This window comes from Salvia hispanica, chromosome 1 (genome assembly GCF_023119035.1).
Source record: "Salvia hispanica cultivar TCC Black 2014 chromosome 1, UniMelb_Shisp_WGS_1.0, whole genome shotgun sequence".
NCBI classification, from domain to species: Eukaryota; Viridiplantae; Streptophyta; class Magnoliopsida; order Lamiales; family Lamiaceae; genus Salvia; species Salvia hispanica.
Genome location: NC_062965.1, coordinates 33,909,525 through 33,934,969, shown reverse-complemented (window position 1 = coordinate 33,934,969; position 25,445 = coordinate 33,909,525). Strand labels below are relative to the sequence as shown.

Genomic DNA, 25,445 nt, shown 5'->3' with positions numbered 1-25,445 from the left:
CTATTGAAGATGACTCCCTTTCCTTTTTAGTTTATCCCAACTAAGATGATCTATTACTTAAAATAAAAACACTTTTATCTCTATTTTATTCTCTCTCTTATTTTACTCTCTCCTCTCAACACACAAAATAAAATTACATAAAATCCTGTACCGCTCAAGAAATGAGTCATCTTTCTTGGGACAGAGGGAGTATATCCTTTTCTATTTAGAGGTAACTTAAAAATTTGAAATCTACCAATATTTTATACTACTACTCCAAAATTTACTTGTGATTCCCTCTTGTAGTCTTGTGATCTATACTATGCTTGAACCATGCAACCCAAAATTACATTTCATAGCCAAATGAGAAAATAAAATAAGGGAATAGTGTATGGAGCAAAGTGAAGAACGAATATTTTTCTTTTCCTATTTACTTTACTAAGCTGTATGATTTATTGTAGCATACTTGATCAGCATCATCATTTATATTCCACCATTGTCTTTTTCCCCACTTCAAGTACAACAAGACAATCTTTTACCAATCTTTATCTTTATTTGTTTCTTCTCATCATGTATTTTTATCGACCTCCAACCTAATTCATTAGTCACCGCATGACAATATTAATTTAATTTATATCCAACATAACAAAACATTTTCAAAGAAATGCATAAATGAAGGCAAACTTATTTATTGTTTGAGATCAAAAGAGTAGCTAGTATTGTCACTCTTCTTCACGTTTCACAATAATTGGGACCAGCTACATTCCTGAAAATATTGTCTCCTTTGACTGGTTTTGTGTTTTCTGAAACGACCAATTTCTTGCTTTTAGAAATAATTTATTCCTTCATCATCAGTTTATGCAATCAGATTGTATGTTTGAAGCCCATCGAAATAAAGACATATGATTCGACAGAAAAAATTCAGCATTTTTTTTGTTCATATTTTGGAGTTAATTATCGTGTGTATATGTAGGGTCCGTTTGATAAGAAAGGTGGGATATAGAAAGATATGTAAATTAAGATAAGTAATATGGGCTTCGTGTCAATATATGGCCAGATAAAATTTTTACGTTATTGTTTGATAGGCGAGATATTATCTAAACTTATGTATTAGATAACACATGAAATAACATAATTGCCCTTTTTAAAAAATGTGTCGCAGTGGGAGTTTGCCTAAAGAAACGTAGCAAACCTCACTGTGAATCCAAAATCCTTTTAAGAGCAATTTGTTTAAAAAATCAAATATGCTCATATAACCACAGTATCATCACTACTTTTGAGAATCAAAGAAGCATTTGGGACCATTTGAATGAAAAAAATCAAAGTGAAAAATTGGTATACAACACAAAATCATCACTGCCACATCTTTCATTAACAAAAAACTGAAGAAGAAAATACTAGTTGTCACAGACAATCAAAGAGAAACATCAGTTGAACCAATTAAATAGTCGAAGAGAAAAATCTGTCAACATACAAGAACATCTTTGCCCAGATTTTTTCATCATCTCGAAAAAGAAACAAAGAAACCCTCAATTCAGATTTTAGAACCATATTCGTCCAATCGTAGAACCCATGGGAGAAACCCATCCCACATTCGAACCAAAATTGGAGTGAATCGCACCCCACAGTCGACGTGCCTCGAAGAATTTGCCAGCCATGGTAGAAACCCAAGCCATTAATCAACGTCAGCCAACGATGTTCCGACGGTGTTGATGGACGCCACACCTCTGTATTTCTCTCCAGCCGCGTTGCATCGTTTTCCTGCTGCCCTCTGGCAATCGAAATCGTGCCTCCAGATGCGGACGTCAACATTCCTGCTCCATGGTGGTATGAACTTTATTGAGAAAAGGGGGAGAATCATTGGAATATGGGAGTGGGATGGGTGAAGAGTGCTAGAGAGAGAGGGTAGAATCGGATATCTTGACAGAAAAGTGATATAACCCACCAAATTGGTAGGATACATAACTTAGCATAAATGTGTATATTTGGTCGGGCCGAGACGGGTTTAGGCATTATACTGGGCTTTGAGGTAAGTATTTCAATGATATCAAACAAATAGAAAAGCCAAGATATAAATCTCTATCTTAGCATTACTGCCTTATCAAACGGACCCGTATAGTATTGTTTTATTAATTCGTATGTAAATATGTATGTTAATTAGTAGTTCAAGTAAAAATGAAATAAAATTGGATCATATATATAGTAGTATGTGAATTTGGTCATGATGGCATATTTCATTAAATGTAGGTACATGCGGCAAAGTACATATTGTTCAATTGTTCTATACTTTGGAAACAGTTTTCCAATTACCATGATAGATGCATGTGATATATTTTTACTTATTTGAGTCAGAAAAGACCTGTGACTAGCAATAATAGAACCAAGAATTATGATAGTATTCACTAATAATGTGAGTGCATTTAATTATTGGATGATAGATTATAGTACTATTATTTGATTTCAGTAGAAATTACCGAAGCTTTGCTATTTTTTTAGAGCCTTCAAGCTTTATGCTTTACGATATTTACCGCGTTACCGAGTTACTGTTTCATTTTTTCTTGCCATTATTGCCGTTCTCTTTAATTTTCCAATGTTCCAAGTAATCGATCTATTTTAATTTTAAATAGATTAATAGTACTAAATTTATGTAATTAGTAAGCTAGAACCATTTAATATTTACTGTATCCATAATAATCAAATTGCAACAATGACCAAGCGTGCCATAGAGCAAAGTGCTTGTTAAAGCTTTAAAAACTAGTGCCGAAATGATGAAAAAACAAAATTAATTACTTCGACTATGATAATGAGTGTAATTATATACTTTAGTAAAAAATAATGTAAAAATATAATGAATTAGTGGGAGAGACATAATTTTCATTAATTGGTAAGGCAAAATGTAGGTCCATTGACACACAATAGAGAGAATAGGCTGATGATGAATTTCGGTTACCTATAGCTGTGGTTGCCCTCAAATAAGCATTTACAATTATTATAGGAGTATTTTCTATCATTTCACTACACACCATATCATACAATCTGCCTCCTCCACTCCATTTCATCAATTGTTGAATTCTCACACAATAGAGTATTAATTAGGAGTATCATTTTACAATGTCACACCTTATAAAATCAAATTGTATTCCCCCTTGTTTTTTTTTCCCCAATCTAGACTATCGTCACCTTTTCAGTAGTGAATAATCGTATTAGCAATTGGAAAGCTTAGTGAAAGTTGTACATAGACTGAAACATGATTTTCAAATTTTTTTTATTATCAATATCAGATTGAATGAACATCGTTACGCTCAACTCTAACAGCTTGCGGAGTGACCTTTTGGTGTATTTGAAATAGGTGATCCGCATTAGATTTTAAAAATGAAATCAATTTATCAGGCGCCCATTATTGAGTGAGACGATTATCGAAAACCACCAAAATTAATGTAGAAAGTCATATTTACCTTATTGTATCTATTCTCTCCTTCCACAAAAAAATGTTCTATTTTTATGGACGGTATGAGTTTTAATTTAATAAAAAGTTAATAACGTGGAAGAGAGGAGGAGAACAAGTGGGTAAAGTAAGAAAAATGGAGAAAAAGTGAATAAACTGAGAGATGAGAAAAAATGGATATAGTATGAAAGAAAATCTTTCTATTTTTAGAAATGAGACTATTTTTTTATAAACATCCTAAAATAATAAAATAAAATTATTTTTTATGAACGAGTATTTATTTAAGCAATCTAATAGGAGGTTAATAAATGCAACTAAAACACAAACTCTGTTGACAAAACTTCTTTTCTTCCATCAATAGGTTCAGGGTCAGAGTCATATCGAGCCCAAGTTTTGTATCTCTAGCAGTAATAATTATTATTAGAAAAAAAAAAAAAAAAAAAAGAATATGAAAAAGAAGTAGAAGGTGTTAAGACCTCCACTATTGTGGGCAGTTGAATTTGGGCGTTTGACAGAATAAGGCCCAAATAGTTAGGCCGGGAACAGAGTAGCCCAATAGAAAGTAGAAACATCCAATCGAGTAAGTACTCACTCCTCCGTTCTATAAATTTTATCACATTTTGATCGGGCATATATTTTAAGAAATATATCAAAAAATGAGTTAAAAAATTAGTAAAATGTAGTTTCTTCTTTTATATATTATCTTTGTCTACAAAATATATACTCCCTCCACTCCATACAACCTTAATAGAGGTGTTGCATTTTCTGTAATAAATAGTTAAAGTGAATAAACAGTACTCCTTCCGTCCTATAGAAATAGGTCATTTGGTATTGACACGGATTTTAATGTATAATTCTTAAAGTAAGAGAGAAAGAGAAAAAATAATTAAAATTGTGTAATGGATAGTGGGGCACATAAATAATAAAGTAAAAAAAAAGAGAAAAAAATTGTCATAAATGGATATGGACTATTTGTATGAGACGGATTAAAAAAGGAAATACGGCTTATGGGACGGAGGGAGTAAAGTATAAGAGAGAATGTAGAAAATATTTTTCTTTAAATTATTCTCTTTCTCTATTTTAACTATTCATTACTCCCTCCGTTCCTTAAATTTTGTCACACTTTGACCGAACATGGATTTTAAGAAATGTAATAGAAAGTGAGTGAAAAAAGTTAGTGGAGAGTGAGTCCTACTTTTATACTCCCTCCGTCCCTCTGTAGCTGAGTCGTATTCGTTTTTTGGTTGTCCCATTGTAGCTGAGTCATTTCCTATTTTGATAAAAAACACCAACTTTTCTTCTCTCTTATTTTACTCTCTCTTACTTTTCTCTCTTTCTTCTCTCTAACTTTTTTCTTTCATACTTTATTCTACCTTCACTTAACTCATTTTTAACACAATTTCTTAAATCTCGTGCCGAAAAAAATGTCTCTACTATAGAGGGACGGAGGGAGTATATTAATTTTATAATAAAATGTGAGTTGGAATGAGCTAGTGAAATATGAGATCCACTATTAAAAATGATAAATATTGAAATGTAATACTCCCTCCGTCCCAAGGAAGATGACCTCTTCCTTGAGCAGCACGAGAATTTATGCAATTTTATTTTGTGTGTGAAGTGGAGAGAGTACAGTAAGAGAGAGAGAATAAAGTGAAGAGAAATGTGTTTACATTTTTAGTAATGGATCATATTTGTTGAGACAAACTAAAAAGTAAAGTGAGCCATCTTCAATGGGACGGGAGGAATAATAAATTTTGTAGGACGAATACAAATGAAAAAAATGTGAAAAACTTTCTAGAACAAAAGTATATTATATATTGTGGAAACTAATCAATGAACATAAGAGTTGTATAGACCACCTTCTGTTGGGCCTTACAAAAGAAAACACAAAGCAAAGCAGCTAGAGTTGGATGTTAAAATGTCTGGTCTCTCTGCCCTGTGAGAGAGAAAATGTGGAATCAACCGTTTTATCACCATACTTTGCAGTGACTTTGTATTCACCTAAGAAAGCAAAGAAGCTGTAAGAACCATGCTCATCACTTCTCCCTTCCAACCCATCACTACTCCACTCTTTCATTAGCCTGTCCACCGCCTCTCCCGTCGGAAGGTTGCTAAAGTTACCGTCCGTCAGACACATCTGGTAACACCTCCCCCGACGAAACGCCGACCACAGCACAATCCCGTTAACCGCCGGATGCGAGAACCCTTCCCTCACCACTTCCTCCAAGTACATAGCCTGTTAGGTGGTTGCATTGCAATTTGCAACACTCACTTAACTAATTAACGCGGCCTTTAAATTTATATTCATTTACCTATTAAAAAAAAAGTAATCTAACCTGTGTTTCCTTGGTGAATTCACTGCTTATATCAACTTCAGTGAGCCATATAGGAAGGCCAAGTGTGGCTAATTTGTCAAGAACGCCTCTCATCAATGGCGGATTAGGCACATCGAAATGGCCCTGCAGCCCGATCCCACCCACCGTGACTCCTCCCCGTTGGAGGCCTCGCATCCTTGAAACGTAAGCATCAACCGTTGATTCTGCGTCGCTGCAGGTTTCCACCACATTGAACTCGTTCATGAAGAGCGTGGCGAGGGGATCGGATTGGTGGGCGGCCTTGAACAAGCGCAGCGTGGCGTTGGGGCCGAGGCGGTCCTCGTAGAAGTCGAAGTGGAGCATCTCGTTGTTGACGTCCCAGTGCACGAAGTCTCCTCTGTACTTGTGCATAAGGCTCTGGATTCGTGAGGTCACTGCTGATTCGAGGGCGGATCCGGTCAGGTTTTGAGCCCAATTGGGGATGTATTGTGGATTCTCCCAGAAGATGTTGTGGCCTCTCACTGTTATTTGGTTGGCTTGCACGAATTCTAGCATCTTGTCCGGGAGAGTGTAGTTCACTTGGCCTTGTATGAATTCGGTTGCGTTCCATTTGAGCTCGTTTTCGAACACTGCTGCGTTGAATCTCTCCACGAACCATTTCTGATAGGGAGGATTTCCTATGATGCTTTCGGCTATGGCTGATCCGAAGGGGAAGTCTTTCGATAGCTGCTCCACTCTTATTGAAGCTCCCTGCACTTGTCTGCCCTCCCTGTCTGAAATATGAACTGTAACGGCTCGTTTTCTCGCCTGCAGATAAAAGGAGATGATTTATGATATTGGTATAAATGAATGATTATGATGTTGCCTTACCTGATTGATCTTGGTGTCTTGATTGAGTCTCCATTGCTGTGGAGTGAAAGGCTGCAGAGAAGCGCTGGCGATTTCTATACCGACGACATCCTTACTGTCTGAATTCTGTAGTGCAGACTAGTTAAGACTTAGTATAGTAGGATTGGATATGATCATATTAAATGAATGTTGTTTGGATTGTCGACTACAACAGACGTGCATGTGTTAGTTACTAATTAGTTACCTTGATGTAAAGGGTGGATGAATATGAAGGGGAAGACAATACAAATCCACCCTTGAGAAATGACCAGCATCCTTTATATGCTGTCACGGTTCCGATGCATTTTAGGCGTGTGTCTTCTGTTACTAGACTGGCTGTTATCATGGCTGATTCGGCATCCTTGATCCTGATCCAAACTGTAATAAGATCGATCACATTTCAAATTCGGAGATACTTAAGTTGTAACCCGACATGACAAAATGTGTGTGCACCGATGAAATGAAATATGAGATTGAAATACGAGACTCAACTGGAGAAGCAGTATTTTGTGGCAGCATCTAGGTTTTTAAGAGAAAACGACGATGATTTTTGTCGATCTCCGGTGTCTGGAATGGTGTGCTGCTGATCCTTGAGCATCCCTCCATTATAGAGAGGTGGCTCAGGTTGTATTTTACACTGTACAACATACATAACAAATTAGTACTAAATGTGTGGATAAAAAAAATGTGTAGGCATGTTGAGGGAGCATCCAAGTAGCCATAGTTAGAATATAATAAAACGTATTATAAATAATTAAAAGAATGGTGGCTACCTTAGTGTAAGCTGATGAATCATAAAGTGGCCCATCTGCAATAAACAAGAAGCTAGCGTCAGTATATATATTGAAAATTGAGAGAAAGAGAAAGAGAAAGGGAGAGAGAACCATAGGATGAAACCGGGATGGAAATGAAGAACAAAAGTAGAGCAGCGAGGATTGGCGATTGAGACATGCTTCGAAGGAAAGAGTTGCAGAGAAAGATGTAAAATTGTGTGGAGACTGGAGAATAATAAAAAGAAGGAATGAATGATGAGAAAGAGTTAAGTGGAGCGGAATTCACAAGCCAAACAGTTCATTATTTCTCACTCTTCTCCTTTATTTCACTTATATACAGACGTAGTAATTCATTACTACTTTCTTAATCTCTCTTTAGTAAGAACTTCATTCATTTGCTCTATTTTCTTGCATCTTCAGTATTAGATTAGATAAACTACTACGTCTACTACTACTGTTATTGAGTGGGACCAAAAATTAGATTGTCCCTCAACTGAAATGTCCCAGCAATTAAGTTGAGAAAATGATACTAAACAATTAATTTAATTAGTTAATTTTGTATATAATTAATCAATCATTCGATTGTCCCTCAACTGAAAAAGGTGGTACCTCGACACTAGGAAAGGAAGTTTGCATTATTATATTATAAGTAGACATATAAACATGGGACGTGTGTACTAATGAATGCTTGTATTGCAAAAGAATCTGATGTTTCAAAAAGGGATGTGTCATTCCCGTGACGGATAAGTACAAAGGGGCTGATTTAAATCTTGCTCAAGCTAACGGTATAAATCTACAAATAATAATTTAAATCTACAGGAATAATTTTCAATTAAAAGTAAAACTAGTTTTGATAATAGAGTGATTAAGCATTTATTAACGATAAATCAAAATGAAAACCTCCGTCATTACCGAGAATTTATTACTTTGGGTTCATATTGTAAAGTTATCTCACCAAATTTATACTATAAGTTGAAGCAATGTACTTAAATTTACTAAATTTTGGTGGAGTGGGAGATGAGTTTTAGTTTTAGGGGTTTGGATTAGTCCAGAAAATGAAGAGCGGACTTTAAATTTAGTTTCTGAAAAATAGAATTTTATTATTATTGTATTTTGTCAAGGATAGTAAATTCAGGAAACCGTGACTGAGGGTAACTAGGGGTGAGATTAAAATAAAGGGGAAAACAAAATTAAATCATACGTTTTGAAATAAAGATAAAACTAATTCTTGGTTCATAGCACAATTGAAACGCGGTTCTATGTATGAAAATATAAGCTTCCTAAAGTTTATCGATAATAGAGAAATTCCTCCCCTCATCGGCACTCACCACACCACTTTTACTCATAAAATTCCTTGAGTCAGCCATTTGATTCTTAAAGTCTATTTATTGACAAATCAATAATACAAAGAAAAATATCTGCTTCTTGGTGATGAGGAATTTCGAGATACAACAAGGAGGAATTTCGAGAAAAGAAAAAACAACGATGTGCTTCAAGTGATTACTTTTATAAAAAAATAAATTATAATTTAAATAACACATCTTATAGTATCCGAGATCGAGACAACAATTTCATTCTCATCAATTTCACCTCGTCAAATTTATCATTACCAAAGGATTTTCCAGCTGTTGTACTTCTTGTTTAACACACTATAGCACTATCGCTAAAAAACCTATAAAATCTTGAGCTCTGTTTAAAAGAAATTTTAGATAAAATCTTGAGATCTTTTCAAAAAAAATTTATCCATCAATATAAAAATCGAGTCATCACAATCAATATTTACAATATTCAAGACATGATCGATTAATTAAATTTATTCACTACGACGGATCGGTCGATTATATGGCTTTTATTGTCTAGCATGTGTAAAACATAGTACTAGTAGTAGGAATATAATACATGACTTTCCAATTTATCATTATTACAAAAAATCTGAAACTTTGAATTATGTAAAACATAGTAGTAGTACAATATATTTGTTGGGCTGGATGTTGAAATTAATTAGAAAGAATTTTACAAGACAAGCCCAAAACTAAAGCCTAGTGATAAATTAAATGCAGGCAGCACATCTGCACGGTAGATGGGGCGCAGGTTGGTGGTGGCGGTCGTTGCCGGGGGTTCTCCAGGGCCGGCAGTGGCGTGGGCCGATCCTAACCCCACCTAGCTCGGCCGCGATAACATTTATGAAGCGATCTGTGCATCTTGCAGGATACTTGCATATTTTGCATGCTTATTAGTAAAATAGAAAAGTACTTTTTTCTATACAGAAAACATCAGAAACTATAAACTATACCACAAAGTAAAAAGATCTCGTATGCTATTAATACAATTGAGCAATACTCTTAATTCATTGATACGTGGGGCAATACAATACTATGAATTTTCTACTGTATATGAAATTGACAATTGCAAAAGACAATTTTAATAAAATATCACATTTTTAAGCAAAATACTAAGGGTTAGTCACCCTCTATTTGATTTAAACCCATCACCAAAAATACTAATCAAACACACAAATTTGACAATAGGACATCTCCGAGACTAAAATTCCCAGTCAGCCCTTTCTCTCTCTCTCTCTCTCTCTCTCTCTCTATCTCATTGAACAATATTAGATGATGATTTCTTAGACTTCTTGCTAGCATAAATCTTGGCATATACTGTTTTGGTTCTCACACACAGCAGCATATCAAGGCCAAATCCAATGACACACACAACCGCCATAACCACAAACACCAGCCGGTAGCAATGGGCACCTATGCACGTGTTGCCACCTCCGGCTGTGCTAGTCGCCTGAGCGTCGTAGAGGAAGCCCGCGAGCAGGCCGGAGAAGAGGAAGGAGCCGAGCGGGAGGTTGAGAATGAGAATGTTGTAAATGAGACCATAGTACTTGAGGCCGAAGAGCTCGGACGCTGTGGGGACTGTGACGGCAAGGCGCACTCCATAGCAGATCCCGACCACGATGGAGCCCACGTAGAGTGATCCTGGCATAGCCATGGCCATCACAACATATCCCACTGCCATTAGAATCTGTGAAGCTGCATTCCAGACAGGCCTAGGTGTCCCAGCCCTCCTACAGTTACAAATATTTCTATAAGTTACACCATTACAAATATCATGACCAAACCACTATCATTGATATAAGATTAATTACTTTGATTAAGCATTTATTAACCCACTTGTTGTGACTACGATGGGTGACTCTTTATAATAGAACGACACAGAATAGGAAGTTTCGCCACCATTTACTTTAGTGGATCAAAAATTATACTCCACATATAAAATACTACTAAGTTGGGTGTTGGAAAGAAAAGTAGAGCTTTGTAAAGTAGATTCAAGCTGTGCTTGAAGTGTACGACCAGTAAGGGAGACTTTGTATTTAATTTAACACAATTGATGCAATTTTAATGCCTTCAATGGTCAATAAATACTACTAGTAGTATAATGTCTCGCACGACCCATACATGTGGCCAAAAAGTCCCTCAGTCCCACTATTAATTTCTTTTTGGAAGGCTACATGTAAACTGACTCATTTTTTTTATTAAATTATAACACAATTTCACAAAGTCGTGATCAGATATTAATTTTCTTAAGTTGCTAAATCATCAAACGGAGTTAATTTTCTTAAGTTGCTAAATCATTCTTAAGTTGCTAAATCATCAAACGGAGTGTACTAAAATTATTAACATGATCACATTGTATTATCAATGTAAACTTAGTTAATATTTTAATGCCATGTGTTACATTTTAATACCTTGCCTTCATGAGTTAACAAGTTAGCCATTTCAAGAAAATCTCAATTTCTCATTTGTATCGAAATATCGAAATAACGCGGAAAAGGAGGAACTTTTGTAGTAAAACTTAGCAAGTAAGCAAAGCAGACGTAATAGTAAAACTTACTTGATGAAGTACTCGGAAACCGACCCGGATAAGATCCGGCCGAAAAATCCCCAAATGCTGGTGAGTGAAACGAATATGGATACATCCGCATACCCGAGAGCCAGACCCATTTGCCCCGTATTATTCATCACCGCTAGACCCGTTCCAACTCCACACAAAAACGACCCGAATAAGATCCAGAAATCCACGGTTTGCAGCGCCTCGACAATTGTGTGTTCTTCTCCAATCACCGGCCGCCTCTTCTCCGCCGGGTTTACCACTTCCACCTTCTTCTCCGCCTCTTCCGCCGCCGCCAGGAGCGGCTCCGTCACAGTTTGCTCCACGTCGACTGCTTCGCTGCCCAAACGGATGAAATTTTTCACGCTGAGGTAAATTGGGATCAAAAGAGGCGAAGCCAGTAGAACTAGGAGAATTGCGGCGAAGAATTGCGAGAACAAGCGGCCGTGAGCGCCGGTGACGTCGAATGCGAGCAAGTAGAGAGCGATTACAATGGCGATTACGTTGATTATGCCGAAGAATTTCGTCTCCTCGCCTTCCTCCGCCGCGGATTTCGACGGCGGGATCTCGCGGAGGAAGAACATGGCGGACAGGCAGACGATCAACGGAACGACGGTGAGCATCAGCAGAAACTTCGCCGGATCGTCGCCGAACAGCGCCGAGCAGACGTCGGTGAAGATGGCGGTGCTCAAACCGACGTAGCCTTTTAGAATCCCCGAAACAGGGCCCCGATTCTTCCGGAAATTCCGAATGCATGTGACCAAAATCGCGGTGTTCATCCAAGTAGTGCTGTTTCCACCCATACACAGAAAGATACACATCTGCAATTGAATCAATTGAGTAAAAATTCAGTCAGAATTTGGGGATTTTGGTGTAAATGTGAAATTAGGGTTGCACACTTACCGCCCAGTAAGGAAGGGGTTGAATTCGGCCGCTAACGACGAGCCACTGGACGCCGTAGCCGACGAAGCCTTCGACGGAGCCAATGAGGAGGATGGCGGCGGTGGGGAGGCGGTCGGAGGCGAGGCCGGCGAAGATGCCGAATGCTTTTCCGACGTCTTTGGCGACGGAGAGGCTGTTGAGCTGCAGCTGAGTGAGTCCCATGAGCGTTTTGAGGGCGTCGGAGTAGTTAGAGAAGGTGTAATTGTTGCCGGAAATCGCTTGAACCCAGACGGCGGTGACAAGGCCGAGCCATCTTCCGGCAGGGGACGCCGGCGAGAGTTTTATTCCCATGGCAGAATGTGGGAAATATTTCTTTGGAAATGATAGAGAAATTTATCGAGGTTTTGAATGCTGTGAGACATGTCTGTTTGGCACCTTTATTTAAAGAGATTTTCCATTTTTTTCTATTCCCCTTTTTTCTTTTTCTTTCAATTTTTTTTAATAAATCGGAGTTGTACTACTGCGCCGTACATGGTGGCCTAGTGGGTCAGCTGCTATAGAAAATGAATAATCAACAAATAATGAAAAAAATTAAAACAGGAAACATTTGACCAGTATTTTTATTTTATAAGTTTTCTATATAATTCTTTGTTGTTGGATTTTTCTATATGTGAACACAGATTAGATTTTTATTCCGTAAACTACGTCTCAGCGAAACTTAAAGAATAAGATATGGGATTGCATCATGAGAATGTCTGTGTTGGAGGTGGTAATTAAAAAAATAAGTAAAACTTCATTTTTGTAATGTGTTATCTTTTCTCTATTATTTATATGTGCGCATATTTTTGCTTTTTAGAGTGTGTATGCTTGGAAGGAAGCTGCCTTGGTCTTTTTCACAAGAATATGATGTTTGAGTTATAATATTTTTTAGAAAAATCATCTTTTATTCGAGAAGTTTAGAAATGTCTTTGGAATCGTCCTAGATAAATTGATATTTTCAACTTTATTTCTAACTTTTAGTTACCCTTTTTCAATTTTTGATTATGATTGTTAAATAGTGTAGTAGTTTATGTCTTCTAGTAGAATTTCAAAATAAACAGATAAGACTTTACTGAAAAAATGATTGATTTGATATTTTTCTTAAGTTTTCATCAAGCGTCAAGCAAAAAAATACCACAAGTATTTTACAATCTTATTGATTTAAATGAGGGTATTTATACATACGCGTAACGTATGTATATCAATCATCAGCCAAATACATGTAGACTTTTGTTGTAAGTTTCAACGTACATACATATAAAGTTTATTTCATCGTTCACATATTATTTGACTAGGAAATAGCAAGCACACGTAAAAATGTTTGGGTTCTTTACACACAGATTGTTTATAGTGGAGTAACTTTTATGTATAGTCAAAACCCAAAATGCAACTTGCAAATACTGGTGGCGGACCACCTTAGGAGAAATCGTCGAGTTGCAATATATAATACTATGCTTAAACTGGTACCAGCCGTTGATTCTAGATAGTTGTATACTTCATGATTGCTATAAAAGAATAACGTTAATATAGCAAATAAATTAAATAAATACTTGACATTTATATCATAATTTTAGGTTGATATAGTTAGTCGACTCAGTCCCGTAATTTTTTAAATCCAAAATTTAAATCAGTAATTTTCAATGTTTAATTATGTGTACGAATTTTAATGAGGCAGCGCTATGTATTAGTTTAGGAAACTAAAGATTAAAAAAACACATGTTGGTGCACTCATTTCCCCCTTACACTTACTTTTCCGTCCGACATACTACATCGACGATCGCCAACAAATGTCACTTGCGGCGATTCGCCATCACCACCATTCTACGGACCATTGGATGACCTCTTGTCACCCCAATATTCCTAATTTCCTTGAGTGAACTCAAAAATAGTCCCTGGACTACGCGTTTATCTCGCCAATGAATCCTGGACTTTAAAAATATTCCCAGACAACCCTGGACTAAGCGTTTATCTCGAAAATGGTCATTTTTCACTGTTTCGTGACGAAAATACCCTTTTGGAGGGTTTTGGCGGATTTGGGCAATTTAGTCTTTTTACATTTTAAATCTAATATTATTTCAGTGATGTACTAAATCTAATATTATTTCAAAATTATCATTCTTCTTCTCTTTTGCCATCTTTCACTTTGTTCCTTTATATCAATATTAGATTTGGTTTTATAAACTTAAATTTTAAATTTCAATTTTTAAATATCAATAAATTTTTTTGATTATTAAAATTACTATTAAATAACAAATTAATAGTTCTAATCAATATTTGATAGTGTCTATTATTTAATCAATAAGGTACGACATACGCTTTAGTTTTAATCAATATTTAATAGTTTTAATCATAAATAGATCATATAACACGATTTATTCTGAAATAAATATGATCATTATGTCGCAAAGACTATTTCCTTTGGGAATCTAGACCTTTTATGACAAACAAACTATTTAAGATAATGAATAGCCACAATAAGCATGATGATTAATTGCATAAATGGATTTTCATATCAACTTGATTATAAACTCTTCTTATTTTACCTCACTTTGGTGATTGCAAAATAAACATAATATAATCAAGAATGTATAATGATTAATTGCTTAAGCAGGTTTTTACTTAATTTGATTATAAACTCCTAATATTTTACCTCACTTTGGTGATTGTAAAATAAACATAATATAATCAAGAACATATAAAGATTAATTGCTTAAACAAATTTTAATATGAGTTTGATTATAGACTCTCCTTATTTTGCCTCACTTTGGTGATTGCAAAATAAACATAATATAATCAAAATACATATTAAAACGAGAATTGAATTATATAATCATTCATTCCACCGTCTCGGTAGATTCATAATCATGAAACATTTAATTGAAATCTCAGTTCATCAATGCATATATTCAAACTCAATTTACATAAAGTATATACACAATCAAAATACCCAAATCAATTCCATATACATAAATAGAATCAATATGGAAATAATATATTTCAAACATGGAAGGAAAACCATTAGTTCACGATAGGGAACATACAAATATAAATTGACAATTCATCAATTAAAAATATCCATGATTAAAACTATGAAAACAAGATTTTGATTAAACATAAATCCTCAAAATCAATATGCATATGATGCGTGCATAATTATATGAAAACATATATATATTTTTCTTAAACTGTTTTCTTGGTAATTGAAATTAAGAGAATTAAAAATGCCGAAAGAGATTTACCGAAACCAAATATACAATAATACATAATTCTCAATTAAGCATATGAATTCATTAAAGTCACGTAATACATTAATTGAATTTACTAATTTCAATTTGCAACATGCTGACCATATTAAAACTACCGATTCAATTCATAATAATTTATCAAAAATAAATTCAAAAAATTATGGTTTCAATAATACGAAAATACATGAGTTCTCAACCATGCTCCGATACCACATGTTGGACATTATTTATCATCATATATTCAAGATTACATAATTGAATATAAATAAAGCAAGATCTTCGAACAATATGTATTTCACGTAAACCATAAGCATAATAGGATCGAAATATACCTTGGCGATCCATAGCGGAAGCGATTGAGGAAGGAGGAGACGATTTCCTTGAACCTTTTCCGGCGTAGTGGCGGCGCAACTCCAAGGATTTGTTTCTCTCTCTTTCCCTCGTTTATGTGTTCTCTTAATGTGTGTGATTTGATGGAATCACCACACTTATATTTATAGGCAGAGAGAGGACAAACCCTAATTATGAAACCTTAAAAGCCCTTTCCATCAAAGAGGCCCAAAATAATTAGTAAATACGTTTCTTATTGACCAAGAATATAATCTTCCGTCTATTAATATTACTATTTGATCACAATCAATTCTAATCAAATCTTAATGATATATACGCACGATTCTTTACTTGATGGCCAAGGGAATGAAGATTCATTCCATAAAAAGATTATGTAATCAATCTTTTCCAATCATTGGCAATCAATCGGCACACACACACACATATATATATATATATAGATAGAGAGAGTCCCATTATCCACAAACCCACTCTTAAAGACCGAACCACCGAACCATACCAAATTAGGACTTTTAGATCTAGTTTTTTATGGATGAGATTCACAAATTTATAAATTATTTTCTCCTTCATCACCAGTCTATTTTTATTCATCCGAAGGTAAATAAGTCATACTAACACGTTACGAATATTTAACTTCATTCCATAATATATTACTTCATTCCGGTAGGTTTTTACTTCATTCTAATAGGATTATTACTTCATTCTAGTACGTAAATGCAGTTTCGCCGTCGCGTGCCGTTCTTTCTCTCTACAATATCTATCACCACCGCTACGACGCTGATATGGTGTAATAAACACATGGAATAATATAATAAATTATATGAATGAAGTATGTGTAGAAGCATTTGAAGTCCTACTGGAATGAAGTAAAAACCTTATCCAATGAAGTAATAACGTTTCTGAATGAAGTAATAAATTCACTTGAATAAATTGCATTTTTTAATGTCAATAAAGTAAAAACTCATGTCAATGAATTCGAATGAAGCATATGTTGAATCATTTCAAAACCTACTTGAAGCAAGTAAAAACATGTTGTAGTTTCAATGTATTACGTACATAATGAAGTAATAAACCTATACAATGAAGTAAAATTGGCTTGTAATGAAGAGCGAAAAAAATTTACACAGCAACATATCTCATCAAAAAACTAGATCTTATGGCCCAGATTTGTTCTCTAGTTCGGTCTTTAAGAAGGGTTCGACATTGATTACAACTATATATATATATATATATATATATATATATATATATGGACATATATTCTCTTTGGAGAAATATAATATGATTATTTAATTAATTGATATGTGACAATAATTAATTGATAGTCAATTAATTAGGGTAAAATGTGTCTTATACCAAATATTATATTATACTAAAATCCAATTCTATTTAGGATTCTATCACATGTCACATATGTGAGACACAAAACTTACATTGAGTTCATCATCTAATGTCATTTTTCTTCATATATATATACAGTAATTCAGTATACCATTACTTCACACTTTTTTTTATTGATATGTGCATTAGATGCACCAGTTCAACCCTCCCTCCCCCCCAAGAGGCAAGCAGAGAGTTACAAAATAAAAACAAAGAAAACAAAATAACAGATCACAGTCACTTGGTGTGCATATACGCACACCAAGCAAAAATAGCGAGACAAAGAAACAACTCCTACTCAACCTTACACTAGCACAAACGCCACAACCCACAGCAACCGCGTACCACTCGTAAAAATGAAACAACTTCGCACTGTTGTTTACGCAGGTGCTTTGTATATTTTCAAGTCCAGTGCAATCATTATTTGCACGCAGTCAATTAAAGTTGTCATCTAATGTATTGTACTATTACTGCTATATCATAAAAAACCTGCAAATAAAAAACCATGTTGGCATATTTACTGAATGGTGCTTATGTTTGCATTTATTTTTCTAGTTTATATATTTATAGAATGAGAAGGATTAGATAGGGAAAAAAAATCATTGATTTAGATTATGGATTAATTATGGTAGTATTAAGTAACACACTACATAACTTATTTACTACATTTAGTTGTAAAGTTATTTTATAACTTAATATAGTACTAGTACTCTATATATTTTCATAAATTTTGTTATAGTTGTTTTATAATTTAATAACTATTTTTTATTTATGTTTTGTGTTATTCCAAAGATTATTTCATTTTTTCATTATTTTTTTAAGCAAATCACCATAAGATATAAAAAAATCAATGCAGTAACAATGAAATTAGTTATCTTAATATATAAATCATTTTTATAAAAAATAGTGTTCTTATTGACATGTAAATTACATATAAATTATTCTTAAGTACATGTGCATAGTGTAACTATCATTATCTCAACACAAGTGATACATTTTTCTTAGATGTCCCCTTTTAATTAATACTCCCTTTTTACATAATAGATGTTACACTTTCTTTTTTAATTTGTCTCACAAAAGATATTACATTTCTTTTTTTTGGATAAAGCTCTCTCTCACATTAATATAAATATATTATTTTCTCTCTCCACCTAACACACAAAACAACATTACCTAAATTCTCGTGTAAATTCCCAAGTGTGTCATCTATTATGAGACGGAGGGGGTACATTTTTAAATAAAAATATAAGTATCTCTAATTTAAAACAACATAAAATCTCATTCTGAATACTATAAAGTATTTCACTTAAAATAGAACCGAGGGTGTATTTTTTTTGTGCATTTTAAAAAATAAAATATCTTAGATCTCTATTTAAAAGATACGTGCAATAGCATTTACTCCATATAGGAATAATTTTTTAAGCCTTAAGGATATTTGTTTAGAGTATTTTACTATACATAAAATTTGTAAACTCGATTATATTAAATTGAGTATCTCCGTTGATGCAATTCAATGTTAATATAGCATAATGGAAATATTCTTAGTACTTAGTAGGTTGATTAAGCAGAAAATGTTGACATAATGATATTGGTTTAACACCAAAATATAAGCCGTTGTCGTTTTAGCGAGTTATGAGAACTTGGACAAGATATAATGACAGTGAGATGATAAGACACTGGTCCTATTAGGTGATATATGCTGTTTATCGTCTTTAATTATTTTATAGGACCCACAACTTATAAGAAAATTCAGTTTCAAGTTTCAACAACTACGGCCACTTGTAGTTGAATAGAGATATTTTTAAATTTAATTTCTACATTTGCAATATATTATAAACCAAAAATTAGCTTCAACAATATTAAACGAAATGAAAAATATAGTTAAGCATAAATTCCTACCGTCCACAAAAATAGAATAGTTTTATTATTTTGGATAGTCAAAATTAAATTAATTTTTAAATATGAAAACTTTAAACAGTTAAATACTACTCCATCCGTCTTAGTTATGGCACGAGTTTTAAGAAATGTAAAGAAAAATGAGTTGAATAAGTTAATGAGATATGAGTTGCACCCCTATATATATATATATATATAGAGTTGTGATCAATGTCGAACTATTCTTAAGGACCGAACTAGAGACCAAATTAGGGCCCTCCATCTTCTAAATCTTGTGGTTAGGATTAATTTACCTTTATTTCATTATTTTACCCAACAAAGCTTGCTGAAGGGTATTTTGGGGAATCAATATATTATGATTACTTCCCCTTCTTCCTCCTCAATTCTTCCCATCACTCTCTGACCTCTCATCACTCTCCCCTTCCTCCTCCTCTCCAATGCTTTTTCTCGGCATGAGAAATCTCTCCATCGCCCACAATAATGTCGCACCAGAAAACTGGGGCTTCACCTCCTCCCATTCCGGCGCCAATCATCTCATCGATCTCAACGCCGCTGTTGAATCCGACGATCAGGATTTCTCCGACATGCATTCCCACGGCGGCGGCAAGGCCAAGCTCTGCGCCAGAGGCCATTGGCGCCCCGCCGAGGACACCAAACTCAAGGAGCTCGTTGCCCTCTACGGCCACCAAAATAGGAATCTTAATAATTGGACGGAAGATCTGGTAATTAAATTAATCAGTTCTTTCTCAATAATCTCAACATTAAAAATTGAAATTCAATATTTTTTTTGTGATTTGGAAGGGAAAAGCTGCATGCTGCGGTGGTTCAACCAGCTGAACCCGAGGATAAACCGGCGGGCGTTCACGGAGGAGGAAGAGAGGCTGACGGCGGCGCACCGGTTGTATGTATTTTGAAGGATTTTGAAGGATTTTTGTTGGAAATCATAGCGGTAGATTGAAGGAATTTTTCGGAGTGGAGAAGAACGGATGGAGAACTGTGTTGTATGTATAGTTTGCGAAGAATTAGTATTGTAATGAACTAAATAACACACGTGATGAAGTTATAAGCTCAAATAATGAAGTAATATGAACTGAACTGTTTTGTATGCATAGTTTGCAAAAAATTAATCAATATGATGTAATTTATTTTCAGTGGGTATTACTTTATTTTTGTAGTTTTTTATTTCATTACAGTAAGTTTATTACTTCAGTTCATTATCTAATAAATTTAAAGTGAAAATGTTTTTACTTCATTCCAGTTGGTTTTTACTTCATTCAAGTAAGTTCATTACTTCATTCCAGTACGTAATATATTGAAAATGAACAGATTTTTACTTCATTCCATATTACTTCATTTAAATGAGTCGTTACTTCATTCTAACATGTTTTTAGTTCATTGCATGCAGTAGGTTTTCAATGATTTAACACATGTTTCATTCGAATTCATTGAACTAAGTTTTTACTTCATTCCAGTTGGTTTTTACTTCATTTTAGTTGATTTTTACTTCATTCAAGTAAGTTTATTACTTTATTCCAGCACGTAATATATTGAGCTAGGTTTTTACTTTACTCAGTGTAAACAATAGTATAATTTATTCCAATAGATTTATTACTTCATTCAAAAACATAATTACTTCATTGAACTAGGTTTTTACTTCATTCCATTCCATTAGGACTTCAAATGCTTTTACGCATATTTCATTTCTGCAATGTCCACGGAAGAGCTCTAGCTTCAATAAATCAAAACTCCCCTCAATTGTTAAACAAACGGATTGAGTAATCAAACAAACCGCATCACATTTTCTGCACCAATCTCAATTGTTAAACTCCCCCCAGTAGGTTTCGTTCGATTTTTTCACGCTTGTAGTAATCAGTATGAAGTAATAGTTTAGCTAAATGAAGTAATCACCAGATTGAATGAAGTAATATTAGCATCACTAGGTAGGTTTCGTTCGATTTTTTAACGCTTGTAGTAATAAACAGATCATATGAAGTAATTTATTTCTAGTAGGTATTACTTCATTATGTGCTTTTGAAATGAGATTTTGTTTTACGTCCAAAAATTTAAACGGCAACAAACCATCCTCACTGTATAAACCCCATAACCAATACAAACTCTCCATCACAAAAAAGAAAAAATACAAACTTGTCCAATACAAGAAATCATCCAAAATTGACACACAAGCAAATCTCAATGGGCTGAGCCGTGATTCTGGGCACCACCCATTTGTTAGGCGTGGGGACGGACTGCACAAATGCCCTCATCAGCATGTCACCATGCCTCAACTACATCCCCCAAAACTCTTCATCTCGCTCCTCAAATTTGATTTCTCACCCAGCTTAGAGTTGGAGGACCCCAACGTTTTCTTCACCTATATACAAGAAACACATAACAACAATTCAAAGTCTGAAACATAGTTTATGTTACATCATTAAAATAGTTCGGAACTTCAAGATTTAGGTTCTTTAGTTCAATAAAAGTATAATTCACAGCTAAATATACATACAAAACAGTCAGTTTATATTACTTCATTCCATGAGGTTATTACTTCATCAAATAGCTGAATTGGTTCATTCAACTGTTATTTCTTCACAAAATATGCATACAACACAGTTACTTCATCCCATGAATTTACTACTTCATCAAATAGGTTAGTTAGTTCATTCAATGCTATTTCTTAGCAAAATGGAAGTAGAATTACATAACAAAATACTTCATTAAATAAGATAGTTAACTCATAATGAACTGGATCTTCTACCTAATGAACCAAATTATAAATATAATGAAGTAAAAAGTATTCGGTGCTTGTTAGGTTTGACATTGTAAACATGGATAAAACAAGTAAAGGGATCATGTCACATGGTTGTATGTTGTGTGTAGTAGGGTGATAAAGATTTTTAATCATGTAATTTAGATTTATAACTTGGTTCCATCATCCTTTGGCTCATTATCTATATGCGATCTCACATTTGATCCATGTTGAACTAATATTGATTTAGAAAATGATTCATTACAAGGACAAGCTATTTCATTGTTTGAGATGTATACTTCTGAAAATTCTGATTTTACCTTCTCCATTATATTAGCTTTTAAGTTTTCCATAAGGCTTGCGTAAACACTAAAGTTTGATGGCGATGTAACATCTGTCATTTGTACATTAAGACCCAACCAGTAGTATTATATAAAAAATAGTTCATTCAGTACGATAGTTACTTCATCATGCTGAAATATTACTTCAAACAGAGTTAATAAAAGACAAGGTAAAAAATAGTTCATTCGGTACGATAGTTACTTCATCATACTGAAATATTACTTCAAACAGAGTTAATAAAAGACAAGGTAAAAAATAGTTCATTCAGTACGATAGTTACTTCATCATACTGAAATATTACTTCAAACAGAGTTAATAAAAGGCAAGGTAAAAGATAGTTCATTCAGTACGATAGTTACTTCATTATACTGAAATATTACTTCAAACAGAGTTAATAAATAGTGCATTCAGTATGATAGTTACTTCATCATACTGAAATATTAGTTCAAACAGAGTTAATAAAAGCCAAGTTAAAAAATAGTTCATTCAGTTCTAAAGAAATTCTTGCATTCTTCTTCTTTTGAGACGAATTTTCTCCTATACATAAGAATATAGAATAAATTTACAACATATAGTTCACTAAGAATACTATGTTACTTCATTTAATGTGCAAACAACACATCAGTTAAACATGTTACTTCATTATAATAGTTTATTACTTCATTTTTAGAGTCATTTACTTCATTATAATGTTTTATTACTTCATTTTAGTAATAAAAACCTATTGTATAAGCAGATTATTTATATTACTTCATTATCATAACTTATTACTTTATCTTATCAATTTACTACTTCATTAAAAAGAATATGTACTTCATTTTAATCTGGAAACCACACATCAGTTAAGTTTAATCCTAAAACCCTAAACCTATACAACACAGTATATAGATAGTTCATATTTAGTGTCTATTACTTCATTACAATGCTTTATTACCTCATTTTACGAATTTGCTACTTCATAGGATAATATATTAGTGCTTTAACTTCATTTTATCAAATTACTACTTCATAACAAATATTTTTTATACCTTCTTCCTCATAAATTTTTCTTCCAGTAGCTGTCTTCTTGCGATGATATTTTAGTCCTACATCTGTTTCGATTAAAATCGGAAACAAATTTCAGAATATAATGAAGTAAATTAAGATTAAATATCTGGAAAGCTTAAAAGTGTATTACCTTCATCGGAAGTTCTGGTGTGGCGCAATTGGCGTCCACTATCGCCCGAGGACTTCCTTGTGTCAACCATTTCGATTTTTCCAGAGAAATAGCTTTGAATCGTCTATTTGGAGTAGAAGATGACCGTCAATTTAGAGAAATAAATCAACGTCGATTTGGAGAGAGAAATCAGCGTCGATTTACAGAGAGAAATCAGCGTCGATTTGGAGAAGAGATTCGTCGATTTGGAGAAGAGCTTCGTCGATTTGGAGAAGAAATAGAGAGAGAAGTGAAGACGAACAATCTGTGAATACCCCTGGATTGAAGTAAATTAATTACTTAATGAAGGAGTGAAATTATTAAAGTATTGTCTAATCTCATCCATTAAAAACTAAATCTAAGGGTCCTAATTTGGTCTCTAGTTCGGTCTTTAAGGGTGGATTTGTGGTTAATAGGACTCTATATATATATATATATTATTTTATAATAAAATGTGAGTGGAATAAGTTGGTGGAATGTGAGACCTACTTTTCATTTATGATAAAAAGTGAAATATGACTATTACTGTGGGACGAGAATAGTACTAATAATGTGGATCCCGTGATTTACTAATAATACTTCCATTACTTTTTTCCATCTCTCTCTTGCGTTATCAATTACGCATTAAAATTCATGTTATTTATATAATTCGCTCTATTATTTTTGGAGGGAGGGAATATTATTGTTATAGAAAGTATCTAACATGAAAAGTTAAAAAGCAATGATGGGCAAATTTGTTGAGCTAGTAGTTTTGATGTATTACAAAATATTCTACTCTGAAAAAGGCTAGCAAAAGTAGCAGTGCAGAAGTAGTTTAAATATAAAGGTAAAGTAATCAACTTATCAACAAAATTATTACTAGTTCGTTAATGTTACAATAATCGGATGATCTAAAAATATTTCATGGGAAACTATTCAAAAGTCGAGGAGCTAAGGAGGCTTGGGAGTAGGCGATATCCTAGTTAAGAATGCCTCTCTTCTTTTCAAATGATGGTGGAGGTTTGCTAACGACCGAAGAACACTTTGGAAAGAGATTGTTGAATCTAATCATGATACCACACACCTTGAGGATTTTCTTAGAATGAATAACAAGAACCGATCATGTGTTTGGGGGCAGATCACGGACTTTAAAAGCTTTAGTAAGGAGGTACAAGAAGTGGCTTCGAAAGGCATTCGGATGAAGATCGGCAATGGGGCTCACACGAGGTTTTGGTTTGATAATTGGGCAGGGTTGAATAGCCTTCGACTTAGCTTTCCTAGATTATTCATGTTGTCTACACAGAAACAAGATTTTGTTCGAGAAATGGGTATATGGGTGAATGAGGAGTGGAGATGGGCCTTCAATTGGAGGCGAAATCTTTTTGCGTGGGAAGAAGAATCCTTTAGAGACCTCATCAGCGTCGTGAATCTTACAAAGCTGTCTGAAAACGTAAATGACAGGAGGGTGTGGTCGAGTGACTTATCAAATTCCTTCTCGGTGTCTGACTTTGGTTTGCAGGTTACCAAGATCATGGAGGACGAGAGCTCACCACAAGCTCAAGGGAGGCTCGCATGGAGAAATATTGCTCCTCCAAGAGCACAACTTGAAGTTTGGTTTCTTCTTCAAGGAAAAATCAACACTAAAGAGAGGCTTTTCAGATTGGGAGCAGCTAGAATTGAGGATGTTCGATGCATTTTGTGCAAAGAAGAGACTGAAACTGTTGAACACCTGTTTTTTTGCTGCAAATCATCGAGCAATCTCTGGTATCACTGCTGCAAATGTTGGGATTTATCTTTTTGTCTTCCCAAAGATCTAAAGACATGCCTGCTTTCTTGGGTGGGTACTCCGTTCAAAAGAATTTGATAAGCATTTGTGGACCACCATGTTTTATGTTGTCGCGTGGACAATTTGGGATATTAGAAACAAAATGGCATTCCAAGATTTTAAACCTAACTGGGAGTTCGAGAAGAAGCGACTCTTTTGGCGCCTTTGAACTTGGGCGAAAGGATGGTGCCCGGATTTCCCCTTTGCACCAGGGTTGTTAGAGAATGCCTTGAAGGCTGTTAGAGGCTGGGCAAGAACAAGAGCTCCA

The 25,445-nt window shown here is 34.3% G+C and overlaps 3 protein-coding genes across 5 annotated transcripts; 1 reads left to right on the top strand and 2 right to left on the bottom strand.

The window, feature by feature from the left end:
- Window positions 1-5,150: 5,150 nt before the first annotated feature.
- Window positions 5,151-7,778, bottom strand: LOC125202051 (endo-1,4-beta-xylanase 5). 2 transcript variants are annotated; one of them, XM_048100367.1, is made up of 7 exons: window positions 7,512-7,778; window positions 7,401-7,435; window positions 7,120-7,264; window positions 6,833-7,005; window positions 6,610-6,726; window positions 5,761-6,546; window positions 5,151-5,660 (listed from the first exon to the last, which is right to left on the bottom strand). In XM_048100367.1, exons 1-7 carry the CDS (start codon window positions 7,576-7,578, stop codon window positions 5,325-5,327), a joined length of 1,659 nt encoding a protein of 552 aa, XP_047956324.1. In that variant the 5' UTR covers window positions 7,579-7,778; the 3' UTR covers window positions 5,151-5,324. The 2 variants fall into 2 exon arrangements, with proteins under 2 accessions (XP_047956324.1, XP_047956325.1); XM_048100368.1 differs by having other exon boundaries at window positions 6,610-6,714.
- Window positions 7,779-9,720: 1,942 nt separating this feature from the next.
- On the bottom strand, window positions 9,721-12,601 carry LOC125201667 (protein NUCLEAR FUSION DEFECTIVE 4-like). Its single transcript, XM_048099875.1, has 3 exons — window positions 12,198-12,601; window positions 11,298-12,115; window positions 9,721-10,470 (listed from the first exon to the last, which is right to left on the bottom strand). The coding sequence occupies exons 1-3, from the start codon at window positions 12,525-12,527 to the stop codon at window positions 9,996-9,998; spliced, it is 1,623 nt and encodes a 540-aa protein (XP_047955832.1). The 5' UTR covers window positions 12,528-12,601; the 3' UTR covers window positions 9,721-9,995.
- A 6,878-nt stretch (window positions 12,602-19,479) lies between these two features.
- Window positions 19,480-20,238, top strand: LOC125205878 (transcription factor MYB56-like). 2 transcript variants are annotated; one of them, XM_048105055.1, is made up of 2 exons: window positions 19,480-19,809; window positions 19,896-20,238. In XM_048105055.1, exons 1-2 carry the CDS (start codon window positions 19,525-19,527, stop codon window positions 20,043-20,045), a joined length of 435 nt encoding a protein of 144 aa, XP_047961012.1. In that variant the 5' UTR covers window positions 19,480-19,524; the 3' UTR covers window positions 20,046-20,238. The 2 variants fall into 2 exon arrangements, with proteins under 2 accessions (XP_047961012.1, XP_047961020.1); XM_048105063.1 differs by having other exon boundaries at window positions 19,889-20,238.
- Window positions 20,239-25,445: the final 5,207 nt, after the last annotated feature.